The 13,654-nt window shown below is 39.8% G+C and overlaps 1 protein-coding gene across 4 annotated transcripts in view; it reads left to right on the top strand.

The window, feature by feature from the left end:
- The window catches only part of PIGN (phosphatidylinositol glycan anchor biosynthesis class N), a 99,631-nt gene that overhangs the window by 42,499 nt on the left and 43,478 nt on the right, over nucleotides 1–13,654 (top strand). For all 4 annotated transcript variants that reach the window (XM_064705428.1, XM_064705429.1, XM_064705432.1 and 1 more), the window contains exons 11-12: nucleotides 941–1,033; nucleotides 2,885–2,940. In XM_064705428.1, the coding sequence (XP_064561498.1) occupies nucleotides 941–1,033; nucleotides 2,885–2,940 (149 nt within the window). The remainder of the gene's footprint in view (nucleotides 1–940; nucleotides 1,034–2,884; nucleotides 2,941–13,654) is intronic.

The raw sequence follows: 13,654 nt of genomic DNA on the forward strand, positions 1-13,654 counted from the left end.
ACTGCTTGTAGTTTTAATTTTATGTGTGTATCTGCAGAGTACAAACTTAAATTTTTTTAATGTATTGTGTAGGGCTCTTAATTGGAGAGGCAGCTGGTCCTTTTGTCATCTGCAACTTTATACTTTTGAGCTATATAAAAGTTTTTTGTTGCTTTGTTTTTAGGGATGGTAAAAATGCAATATGGCTTGAATAACACATGATTTTGATCATGAAAGCTAAGCCTGTAAACAAGCCAGTTCCTGCAATTTAATGTTCAATTATTTCTTGATTAAACTGGTGTACTTTCTTCAGATGTTATCTTGTGCCTCTAATTTAGTGAAGAGTGAGATGGCTTTTTCTTTTAATTTCTTTCATGTATTATTACATAGTTCAAAAGTTGCCTCATAAATATTGAATTGACGATTAGCATTTCATTAGTGTGCTGTCACACTGCCAGTTTCACATATAAAACACCTATTTACAGCATATTTTTTGGAATATTTCTTCTGGGGACTCTGCCCAAGGGATTGTCCCCTTGTCCTGCACTCATTGCTGGTTGTGTGAGGAAAGCTGCCCAACACAGGGTGGCATGGGAGCTGCTCCCTTTCCTACCCCAAGTACTGGATTGAGTCAGGCCCAGGTGAGGCTTTGGGTAGAAGACTGTTAGGGGTATCAAAAATAGCTTTTGATTAGAGGTTGAGTTTATATTATAGTATATAGTTTGGTAACAACTTCTGTTATTTATGCTTTTTGCATTCCTGTAGAAGCTGAGAGTTACAGACAATCCCTATAATGTTGCAAATCTGTGCGAGAAGAATATTTTCAAAGGAGTTACATGAGTTATTTCAGCAGTAATTTGAAGTGTTCTTACTGCTTATTTGGCCAGCAATTCAGTTAAGAGAAATTCCTGTTATTTAATTTAATTTTTTTTTTTTACTTATGTGTATTTTTCTTCCTCAGGGAACTCTACCTCTGGAGTATCTGAACACTAGTGCTCTTTTCAAAGCAGAGAGCATGTTTACCAATGCTGTTCAGATTCTTGAGCAATTTAAGGTACTAAACATATGGTAAAAAAGCCCAACTTATTTGAATAATAGTTGTTGCTATGTGTAAGTAAATGTATGACTTACCCTATCCATAGTGTGCCAAGCTGAAAGGATTAAAATTGAACGCACATTCATTCGATTGAATAGCTGTGAGGCTTATCTGGGGAAGCTTGAAATACTTTATTAAAGAAGTTTGGTTGGCATTTTCTAAGGAGAATGAGTAACTTTTTTCTTGCTTCTTAACAAAAATTATGTTTATTGGTGTTAATGTAAATCTACTGGCAGTATGTAGGTAGAATGCTGGTACCAGAGAAGGGAAATAATGCCTTTGCAATGGGGGCTGGGAGACAAGGCCTTAAATCAGGCTCACTACACAAACAGATCAGAAAGGTAAAAGGTTCCTGTGCATTAAAGAAATTAAATTAGTGGCCTAATTAACTTCTGGCTAATGCTGTTATATCTGTTGTTTTGCTTTGCGAGTGTTCATATCTGGTTCCTCTGTCTTGATTCATTTAATATTGGATATTGCATTATGAGAACACAGGAGTGGTCCAAATAAAAAAGGTTCTGTTTCACAAAGCAGTGGAGTGAGAAACTGTCCAAAATCCCAGTTTTGGTAAGGCATAGAAATACTCCGAGGGAAAACCATCCTCCACAGATAGAAGCCAAGACACAAAATAACTCCTAACCTGTCTGGGAATTGCTGTCATGATAGTGAAACAATGAACTAGCATGAGATGACCTGTGTGAGATCAGCACCTTCAGCATCTTCTGTCCCTTTGTGAATGCCAGCTTCACAAAGGTGTGGATACCAGGGTGGCAGTGTCAGCAGCAGAATCACTTTCAAAAATCAGGTGGAGACCTGGTGTATTAACAGGGGGAGTAACTGGTGGGGTTGGATGTGAAGTTTGAAGCATGCAGATATCACCTCTGCAGTTGGAAGACCTCTGCTTTAAGCACTAAGGATGACTCAGATATTTTTCAGTTAAATTGGCATCTTGGAGATTATTTAAAAAACAAAGTAGTTCTGCTTCTCCTTTCTTTTGAGCTTACTTTTGTTTTGTTATTCTCTAGTGCTGGGTTATTGTTGTTGGCTTTTTTTTAGCATTGTATTGGAATGATCCTGTCTGCATTTCCTTTGAATTTCCTTTTTTCTCTGCTGAAGCAGAAGTAGACTAGCTTAGACATGCCAAGTGGATTTTTACTTTTCCTGTGATGGGCTGACCTGACCACAGTTTCTGCTCCCTGGAGATGATGTTGCCTTGGATGGATAGGATGAAATGTGTGGGCTCCCACTTCCAGCTGTCAGGTTGTACAAGTGGTGTGCTTAGCAAGTTCCTGACTGTACATTATGCCAGCAGTCAGACTTGAGTCAGTCAGCTGCAGGAGGCCTTAAAGATGTTTTGGAGGACCTTGGAAAAAGTGTCTCTGATGGCATCAAAACCTTCTATTTTTGTCCATGTGCAGGTTTATTGATTTACAGCGTTGCTTTGGCAGTGCTTGCTGCAGTGTACTGGTGCCTGTCTGGTATAAATGGTGCTGGTTTCATTGAGGGTGGTTGTCACTGAAACCTGGTGGCACTTCTATCCACGTCTTCCTTTTATCCTGGAAACTGTAGAAGGCCTTCTGAGAAAACCAGTGGCTGAAGCATGGTTTATTTACTTTAGAGCAGATCTGAGTTTCCAGGAGCTCAGAGGAGTTGTGCATACTGGAGTATAACACCCAGATATTGGGAGTATGATTTCATTCCTTTTCCCAAGTCTCATACATCATCTTTGATCTCTTGTTGTTTAATTCCTGATACAATTTTTGGTCTTGTTGCCACTTGCATGTAATAATTTAATGCTCTTTTATGTAGGTTAAGATGAGTCAGAAAAAGGAAACTACATTGTCAATTCTGTTCACACCATTCAAGTAAGTGTCTGTAAAAACTATGTATATTTTACCTGATTGTTTGTCTTACCACTTGCTTTGGTATTTTAGCGAGCTGCAACAACTCATTCAGTCTCTTAAGTCTTTTTTAGATGGAAATGTTTATCTCCTATGAAACTTTGCGCTAGAACTCTATGCAATTACCTGCTTCTTCTCACCAGAACTTTAAGATGTAATTGGGGTGATCTGGTCTGCGTTTCCTTTTTCTCTGCTGAAGCAGACTGGCTTAGACATGCCAAGTGGATTTTTACTTTTCCTGCAGTGGGCAGGAAAAAGTAAAATCTATTCCTTACATTTTATTTTCCATTAAGGGTTATTTGTCTAAGCTTTTTTTGACATTATAGCTATATAGATTGTACTGCTTTTTTTCTTGCTATAGTTTGGGAATTTTTTCAGCATACTTTGGGAGATACAAGTCCCTATAGCGTCAGAAAGTGCAATCTGTTAATTTTTATATATATATATGTAAAAGTTGAACTTAGAATTGTTTCTTCTGTGATTTAAATGCCAATGAAGAATAAATAAAAATGCATTGCATCTGGAAAAGAAGCTTACAATGTTTAGCGTTTGTGTTGCCTAGTCTTAGGGTTTCCAGGGCTATTGAAGGAGTCTCTGGGAACTCTAATCTATGGAACAGTTACTGCTCCCCTCACCCTTCTGTCTTATCTAATTAAAGCTTCTTTTTCCTTTTCCTTTCTTCTGTAAAGGTTTTTGAAAGCTTTGCCATGGGTGTATGTGATAGTGTTCAGTTCTGCTCGCAGTTGGTGGAGTGCTCCAAAAATGCCTTGTCACCAAGAGCAGCTGTTTTCCTTTGGGAAATAGAGCAATGTTAATTAAGATCGTTAAATCATAGCAGCAGTAAAACGCACTTGAGTTGCTTCCTGTGAAGTATGTTTATTGTTAAAGATGATTGCTGTCTGTCTGAGCAGACAATTGCTGTGTTATTTTATACCTCTAGCTCCTTCAAAGGGAAAGGCTCAAGACAGTCTGTGAGACAAAAGTCAAGTTAATCCTGGGCACATAATGAATCCTTTAGAACAAATTCTGAATAACAATGACAGCTGCATTATCCAAGAATTTACGGATCTGTGTGAAATAAAATGCCCATATGGAAAGGATGGATGGTTCTCTTTGATAAATGACTATTAGTTTGATTTCACAGCCTTTCATTTTTACCTTTCCTTGAGAAATAAGACTGAGTTTATACAATAAGATGTGCTTTTCTTAATGCTATATTTATCTTTAAAGGATCTAATAATTACCTCTTGCTTTATGGATTGCTTTTTTATGCTATGTTGGATTGATTTAAGTGGAAATGCCAGAGACATTTATCACTTGGAAAATGCAACTAAAATTTGGTATAAACATATTGTTATTTTGGTATGGTCCACTGCAAAAATAAGTTTATTTTCTTTAGATACTTTACAATTTTTTCTGAATCAAAATTTGGACTAATAGTTGTTCCAGGAAATGTTTTTATTTGAGACCAAAATAATTCCTTGGATGTGTGAATGTCATTGATGAGCGAGGTGCATCACTCCAGCCGAGAGAAGTGATAACTGTTTCACAATGTTTGATAGTAAATGGCACAGCAGTTAGCAAGATTTAGTGTCAAGGTGCACTTGATTATTTACTGCATAGAGGATGGGTCAGAAAAAGCTGTCATGGAGATCCTCCTGTTGAGTTGTTAGATGCAGAGAAGACCCCCTTACATTCTAACGTCCTTCTCAGAAGGAGTTTAGGTGCAGCTGGGTCTAGAATTAGTTCCGGACTTGGTCAGTGGTTTTGGGGGAGGCAGGAATCTGCTACCACAGTGAAATGCCTTACAGGAATGTTGTGGGGGTGAAGACTTTCTTTGTTGCTTCAGGATGATGCTGTTTATTCATGCTTGGAAAGCAGAAAAAGACTCACCATGGATGGTCACAGACTAATGAAAATACTCACCCACAGTGTGCTGGGAGTAGTTTAGCCACCTTCTGATTAGTCTTCACAGCTCTCCTTGACTTTCAAAAGTTGGCTCATGTCTGGGAAGCTACCAAGGGGTCTTGTCTAACCTCTTACTAATAGTTGGGATGCAGTGGTTGAACACGAACTTACTTTTAAGCAGATGAGTAACTTCCTAGTGCTCCAGCCTGCAGGAACCAAAGGAAGACTGAAGGTAGTTTTAGGCATGACCTGTCTATAGATCCATCCCTCCTTTCACATGCAGATGATTGAATGTATGTGGAGTGAACACAAGCCTGAACTTCAGCTGCAGATACATGATCTGATTAGTATGAGGCAAACCACATCAGATAATCACACAAATTATGCTTGAATCTGAATGACATAGAGAGGGGAAGGCATGCATTCCCTTTCTGCTGTCTTTGTTGAGACACGTTTTTGGTGGCAGATAGGGGATGTAGAAGGGTATTATTGCTTTTTCAGGTGAAGTTAAAAATGCTAAGGTGGGGACACCTACCTCCTGTCCAGAGCAAGAGAAATCCTGGTGTGCTGTGCTATGTTTCAGAGTCATTGGTATTTGTAGGGAGGTTGTGTTTCTGCAGAGCTGTATGCTATTGGGAGTTGTCAGCCCAGGTTTATTATCAGGTTTGATCCCTGATCTGTATTAACCTATGGTTGGCCTTACCTGCTGCTGCAGCTGAGCACAGTTCTGTGCTGTGTCTGCTCTACTGTCCTTTCATTCAGACACAAATAACTTCTTCTGCCTCTGTTCATTTTCAGTTGTTGTACAAAGGAGTTATACTCTTCTTTTTAATCCTTCTGGTGCCTGAAATATGTAACTCGAAGCTCAGAAGGTGTATGCTCCAACATATAGTTCTTTTTTCCTTCATAGTTTATTGGTAGTTAGTAAAAGGTAATTCACGTCTGAAGCGCTTTGGAATCATGACGTTACATAGAAAATTTTAAATATTTTGTTTGTGAGTATTAGATTTTGTGTTATTTCAGCAATTTGGTGACCTGAAAACGAACAAAGATATGTCTAAGAACCGAATTTCTTAAATTATTTCAAGATGCAGTTGAATAAAGTCTGTATAATAGAAATGTAGAAATGAGCTCCAGAAGAAATCTGAGTTTAGAATTTCAGGTTGAGACATTCTGGTTTTAGAGGTGCAATTACTAATGAATATGTAGTTTACAGAGTAGGAGAGAGGGGAGGATATATTCACAAACAATGTGTTCTGTAGAAATTGCAACTTAACAGAAACTTAACCTGGACTTAATTTTTTCAGTCAGAAATAGCATTAAAATGTTTTGACTTTCTGAGGGGAAAATCCTGTTTTCTAGTTTGATTTTCAGGTGTTTTATTACTGAGTGAGTAGAAAACTGTTCATGACCTTCAGCTGCAATGACCCAAAAACCAGTGTTTGAGTTGTACATTGAATATATTGTACCAAAAGCATAAAGCTAGTATACACATATATATTTGTGGATAAAATAAGCCTGTTTTCAAAGTGTTGGCAACAGAGGAAGAGTATTGAATTGATATAAAGCTTCTGATTTCCACAGGGAGTCTCATCCCTAGCAGAAGTGTGGCTGGCACAGTGGACAGGAAATGAAGGAGGCCAGTAGATATGTGCCCTTTCCTGCTTGGATCTAAATTGCATCTCTCTCTGAAATCCGTCTGTCAGGTGTGTAATGATGAGAAGGAGGATGGAGCTGATCATTGTGTTATGTGATAGAAACTTCAATAGTGTCTACTTGACCAGACTTGAGGTGGGTTAGAGTTTGAATAGCTCCATCTATTAATAAGGATGTGTCTGGCTGCCATTTTTGCTTTATCAAAGTGCCTTCATCAAGGAACAAATCTGGGTAAAAGTGTATCCTGAGGCTACTTGTGAAACTGTTGAGACTGCATTTCAGAAACTCAGCTCCAAGTGTTTGATTCTGCAAGGCAAGGTGCAGTATCCCTTGCTGAGACTGAATACTTAACTGCAGTTCTAGTTGGATATATGAAAGAAGTTACTATCTGAAATTTGTTGCCTTCCTGCTTCCTTTCTCTCCCTGCCTTATTTTCCCAACTACAAAAGACATTTTCAAAAGCCACTTGCTTAGCAAAATCAGAGGCTTTTCTCAGAATTCTGAGAAGAGAAGCACACTGCCTTGACCTTTATGTGTAAGAAAAGGAGGTGCCAAGATACCAGATGCTTTGAAGGAAGTGAGAGGACAAATCTGAAGACTGCTGACAGAGGAAAAAAGATGTCCAGGGTAGTGAACTATCTTAGCTTTCTGACCATTTGATGCACCTTAGGGCAACTGCCAAGCTGGCACAGCTCAAAGACCAGTGTGCCAAGGGGCCAGATGCTACTGTTGCAAAATCATTCCCAAAGTTGGCATCTCTGGCCTGTGGAAGTAATCCTGCAAGAAGTATCAGAAGGACAGGGTGGTGTGGTGAGTAAATGGTGCAGCAGTGTTGCCCTAAAATCTGTGTAACCAGTTAGTGCAATTTCATTGTCCCAACAGGTACAAGAGATTTAAGATAACTACATAAAAGCACAGGAGTCATTTTGCATAGTCCTGGTGGATCCAATGCTTTCAGGGATGGCTGTGCTTCCAGCTGGTCAGGTTCTGGTCCCTCGCAGTAAGGTGGCAGGAGCAGTAGTTTAAGAACCACCATCTTCAGAAAAAAATCCAAGGGATGGACCCCTAAACTATAATCAGTGCTTGCTTACCACTAGCTCTGCTTTTTTATTGAGTGTCTTGAAGTTTTTATTAATAATAAAAACTTGGGGGTTGGGGGTTTTTTATCAGGAAATAGAAACTTGACTTTTAGTAAGGTACTTGAGCCATCTTCTCATATAGGAAAAATCCCATCCCACCTTATGCTGCATTTTTAAAGTAACCTAATAGTCTGAATCCTACATATTCATCGTACCAAATAATTACTTTTGTGTGCATAATCTAGTTCAACTTGCATATTTATGTAGACAATCACTGCATTTTTAATGTGCAGTGTACATTTATTAAATAAAAATGTATTTTTCACCATATGAAAATGTACCTCTTCCTTTACTCTATCCTCTAGTATGAATTGAGATATAACTGCCTTAAACATTTGTATGGACTTTGGTGTAAGGAAATATCAATCATGTAGAGGCTGAGTCTTTCCACATAATTGCCCATTATGTATTTTGTCAGTGATAGAAAAGAAAATAGAGTGTAAAGTGTCTTTGAAGATTACAGAAACTTCAAAAAACTGCCATGTGCACAAATATCTCTCTTTTCTTCCTTTCTCTGATGACTGGAGATACAGTACTACATTGTTCCCTCTGTCTGATGGCCTTTCAAAACTTAAATAATAGATATTCCCACAAAATTGACATTTGGATCAAAGTGAAGCAGGTGATTTCTTTTCCACTATTGAGCATGGCAGGGTTCCTTAAGATGTCAGTACATCCTTTGAAACATACTATTTTTGTTTTGTTTACATAAATTACTTTTATTGAAATAACTGGTAATATGTAAGGTATTTGTGATATATGTGATAATGCTTGCAAGAGCAAACATTTCGCATTTACTGCCAAGAGGAAAGGGTGAAAATATTGCAGTAGGAAAGGATAGTCTCATAGCGATTATTCTCCCTGCATGCTTGTTGGAATGCTTTGTGTCTTCAGAGGACCTTTTATTTAGCAGAAGCATTGATTTAGCTGCAGAGATTTCAGCCCCTTCATCCTGTGGTCAAGAATGAAGGACCAGCAGCTTCTATCAATTCCAAGTGAACCCTGGAAAGGCAGGCAGCCTTTTCCTGTCTCCACTTTGTCCCCGTCGTGTTATCAGGTGTGAATCTAGGCACAAGGGATTGCTGGTACAAGCCAGCCAGTGTGGGCACCTTTAGCCTGCTGGTGTTGGGTGGCAGACTGGCAGCCCTCTCCCCTTCAACCTTGCTTTAAGGACATGTGTAGATACATCAAAAAATAGAACACCAATGCTGTAGAGACAAAGTGCTCAAATGAAAATAATGGTTTTGTATTATTCTTTACTAAAAGCCCTCCTGTTTAAATAGTTAAGGTATTATCTCTTCAGGGAGAAATCAATGCCTTTCTTTGGCAAAAATGTCAGCTTCTCTCTCACTGAATGGGCTATGTCTGAAGCACACTGCTGCTCTCCTCTCAGAAGGCAGACATCCTGCTGGTCCTGAGTTTCAGCAGTGCACTCAGGAGCTGTTAGTTTGTACATGAAAAGCTAACTGGAAGCGGCTTCTGCGCAGGAGGACTGGATGTAATTGGATTTACTATCAAATAGGAAGTAGGCAAGGTCTTAAGAAGGACCTAAAAGGCTGGTATATAAGATAAAATATCACAAGATTAATGTATATTTCTCTATTTCCTTGTATTACAAATCCTTTTGGCCTTTTTGTGGAACTTGTGAGGCTTTGTGCAATGAGGGTGAGTGAGGATTTCCAGCAGATGGTAGGAGAGGATGGACAGAGAATGCTCTGCTCTGGGGTGTGAGGTGAGGGGCAGAGTACAGGGCTCTTTCTGGATCCCAGTAAGAAAAGCCCAAAGACAAATAGCTTTATAAAGTAGCTGTTGTAATAATAGGAAATGAACAGAAGAAAACATAGCAAGTAAATCAAACATCCCTTCAGATGCTGGGCACCCTATGTTGGGGAGCGTGGGATCAGTTTTCTGATGGTGTCACACAGATGCTGGCAGTGGAGGCATTCCCTTGTATTGCTCATTCAAGCTGCTTGAATGAGGTGATTTTCAATCAAGAAATCAACCCTGGTGATAATTTCTACTGTCAGACAGAAAGGAGGTTCACATGAGAACTTGCAGCTCTTACATCCATGAGGACAGGCAGGCAGTGTAATCCCTGTTACAGAGTGGGAATTGCCTGCAGGCTGCTCTGTTCCTCCCAGCCGACTGGGTCTGTCCCTTGGCCAAGGTATTTGGGCACCACATGCCTGGGCCTGCATAGGGTACGTGGATCAGTGACTCCTTGATGTGCAGTGGTCTCCTGGTTAGGATCAGTGTGGGTGTTCTCCCAGACATGTTTGGGTGCCCGTGGGGCCCTGCTAGTAGGTACTTGCACAGCACAAGCTGCCTGCTCTGGATGCAGCTGCTTCAAAAATGGTCACTAGGGTTTAGGATGGGCATGTAGGATGGTGGAGCAGAAGAGGAGCTGTGGTATAACACTACATAGCCACAACACTGCAGATAGCTAGATCCAGCTCATTGTCATAAATCATATATAAGTCATTGACATAAATAATCATGTATCTTGCAGATGTGAGGGCTCACTGGCAGCATTGGCAGGGTGTTGCTATGGACAGTCAGCACATATCCCTCCCCTGTAATACTAAAATAGAAGGGACTTTAAAAATGGTGCCTTTCTTTTCCTTCAAGGATCTTCCACCTTCCCTGAAAAGCAGTTTCCCTTTCCAAAGCTGTGGCATCATGTCCTGCCATGGCTTTCTGGACAAAACCCCTGCCCCTGGAAGATCCCTGCATCCAGCTTCTCAGTTCTGCTTTAAGGGGACCAGAGGGACAGTTTTGGAGTGTGGTTTCCTCCCTTCTGGCCTCTGCTTCTCTGAAGCTCTTGCCATAGTAGTTTACATGCAAAATATGCTGTGTGCAGCCCAGTTACCTTAATTGCTTCTCTGTTCAGTGAATTGGCAGCTGGCAGTTTAGTTGTCAGCTCCTTTTTCTCTCATCTTTGTTATCTAAGGGATTTACATAAATATCCTAAGGCACTATGCTGTTGAATATGCTACATCAGGGATACTGATTTGTGAATATTAAAGGCTATTTTAATTCCTGGGACTTGACAGTGCAGGGTTAGAGCATTAGCAGTCAGACCATTTCCTGCAGCTTCACTGATGTCCTGCTGTCCTCCTCTGCATGTTTGTGAATCTGATGAATACAAAAGCATAGATGTACTCATAGGTTTCTGCAATGTGTCAGTAAATAGACTTTTTGCTACCTTTGGCCTGTGGAAGTGTCTATGTCCTTTCAGTTCCTTATGCTTTAAAGAACAAAAACCTCAGAACTTAAAAACTGGAGCCTCTTATTGACTTTCTCTATTCTTTTCTTTCTTTTGGAGTGTCAGCAGTGCTTTTTAATGCTTCTTTAAAAGAAAAGGATAACTGAGTTGCTAAAATAACTTACTATGACCCTACAACTAGACTACCTGACTAAAAATTTAACACAGTAGTCAGAAAATCCAGAAATACAAAAACCCACTTGAAATTTAGACCCCTGACAGTGGAACAACAGGAACAAAGGCATTAGATTAAGTTGGGAAAGGGAATATTGTGGGTTCTGGGCTTTATGAAGCTCTAGTAAACCCTTTAGTGTAAGTTTATGTAGAGCACATTTTCTTTTAAAAAGCATAACTTTAGTATACTAATACTATGGCTGTAATTTTTAAAAACTGTAATCAACATGCATCTTCTAATTATCAAAATGATGGTTTTTAGGACTTGCCTCTTTTAGCAGTTTACCTGAAAATATTTTAGTAAACAAGTAAAATTAAGGCCATATAAACAGATTAAGGATCACTGATTTACCCATCAAATTGTTTAATCTTTGAAGCTTCACTCTTTGATCAGAACTAAAATGTATGCTAAGGATTGTCTCTTTATCTCACACTATGTGCTTTCAGTCTGTCTTTGGCAGATACTATAAAACAGTTCTTTTTTCCAAAAAGGCACATCTGAAGCACTGGAATTGAATGCATTTTGAAAATGGGAAAAAATTGGCTTCTGGCCATTAAAATTCATGTAAATAGGTAATTTGGCGAGGTCCATAGAATTGTAATAGCTTTCTTTTTCCTGATCATTGCCCCAGGTAACATCATGTACTCTGTATTGCACAGCAAGTTCAACAGAAAGGCAATATCATGGTTCCAGACTTTGATTTTTGAAATATTTATTTGGTCAATTTTTTTTCACATTTTATTGAATGAACTTAAGTGTTTGCATCATTTGCCATTCACTGTCTTTGTGATTGTTCTTTGCTGTTAATGAAGTGGGAAAGTTTTCTTTTATGCATTTTATTCTGCTCCTACAAGACTGTGCACAGTACTTGGAAAAGTAAACAGGAAGCAAGAAACAGGGGAATTACCAAGTTGGGTTCATTTGACATTGCGCTGTCACCAACATAAAGTCTCTGCACTCATGGGTTGCTAACTGGAGTGAATTTGTGGTAGAACAGAAATAAATGTGCAGTCATGTTTCTGCCACATTAATAGTGTTGAATGCAGACAGATCTGTGTCTCTACTCTGCCCTTACCCACCTGGTGCTTTCTCAGGTACCATCCTGTTGATCACAGGCAATGTTTGAAGGCAGCTCTCATGGAGGATTGCTTTTTTGAAGCCTGTTGTTGTACTGGCTCAGTTGCTTTTGAATAGCAGCCCTGCAAAAGCTTCAGTCCAGTCCTACAGCTGCATTTTCAAGATGGCATTTTGCCAGCAGTGGATCAAATTATTGCTTTGTGGTTCAAAGCCAAAATAGTGGGTCCTGTGAGTACTATTTCAGCTGCTTGCAGGGTTGCTGGAGTGGAAGCCTTCTCTGCTCTGAAGTATGGCCCTCTCACAAAGGGGTGTGGCAACACGGTTTGAACATACTCGGCTGATTGTGTTGCTGGCAATTTTCTCCCATGGGGAGAGAGCCCAGAGACCCTGGCACCTGCCCCATGGAGTGTCTGGATGGCAGAGGCCTCGGATGCTCTGCAGGGTGGGTGGTGCCCAACTTTATCCTGGCTGATTTATTTCAGGTACCAGGGATCTTCTTTCTGGAGAAGAGGATGAGAAGCTGTAATTATTCAGCATTTTGGCAGATGTTGCTGGAGTTGTTTGGACAGTGTCAGGCTGATGGCTCTTTTGCTGCTAACAATTCTGGAGTTAGGAATTTCATAGCAAGGCATGTGAGAAGCTCTGCTTTATGTGGTGTTCAAAAGATGATCACCTATACAAAATTCCATCATGCTATATTCAAATGGCCTTGCTCCATCATGGGGTTGGCACAGGGGTCTAGGGATGTGTGTTCATATTCTTTAGCTTTTTAGTTTTGCATCAACAGGAGGAGCAGGTGCTTTCCTCCCCATCTCCCAAATAGCCAGTATGAAAAAGATAGAAGACTGCTAAACAGCTACTTCTGATTTGCTGCTGGATAAGGGACATAGAAAAGTGATCGCCGTCTTTTGCAAATCTTGCACTCTCAAAGGGTTGTAGGATGTACAGTATTTGCTTTTTTTCTGATGCAGAGAGTGAAAAGGCAGTGGTAGAAGGGTGTAGATATGCGTGAGCTGACATAGGTGCATGGGGTTTGTAAGTGTGTGTAGGTAAGCAGCTGAAATGAATTTGTTTTCATCTGACAATGAGCTAGGCAAAGATCTCAGTCTTTCTCTTGTACGTTTCATCTACTGGTCTATGGTGCTTCCTTGGCTTTCATTATTAAATCTGAATCGTTATAAGTGTCCAACTAATACAGACACGAAGGGGTTACTTTTTATAGCAGAATTCTGGAAAATTTACTGTGCAATAAAATTACCACAAATCTTTACTCAAATAAGTAGGCATAATGAAACCAACAAACTAGCAGTGGTGGATACAGATGCATTTGCAAGGTATCTCCTTTTGTTCTGAGAGCTTTTATTTCCTGATTTGTCTGCAGCGTGCAACCTATGCCATTGGGGATGTAATTACTGTAGTGTGATGATAAACCAGACTCATTGGCCAAAGAGAGATCCC

The sequence above is a fragment of the Zonotrichia leucophrys genome, chromosome 2 (genome assembly GCF_028769735.1).
Source record: "Zonotrichia leucophrys gambelii isolate GWCS_2022_RI chromosome 2, RI_Zleu_2.0, whole genome shotgun sequence".
In the NCBI taxonomy this organism is placed as follows: Eukaryota; Metazoa; Chordata; class Aves; order Passeriformes; family Passerellidae; genus Zonotrichia; species Zonotrichia leucophrys.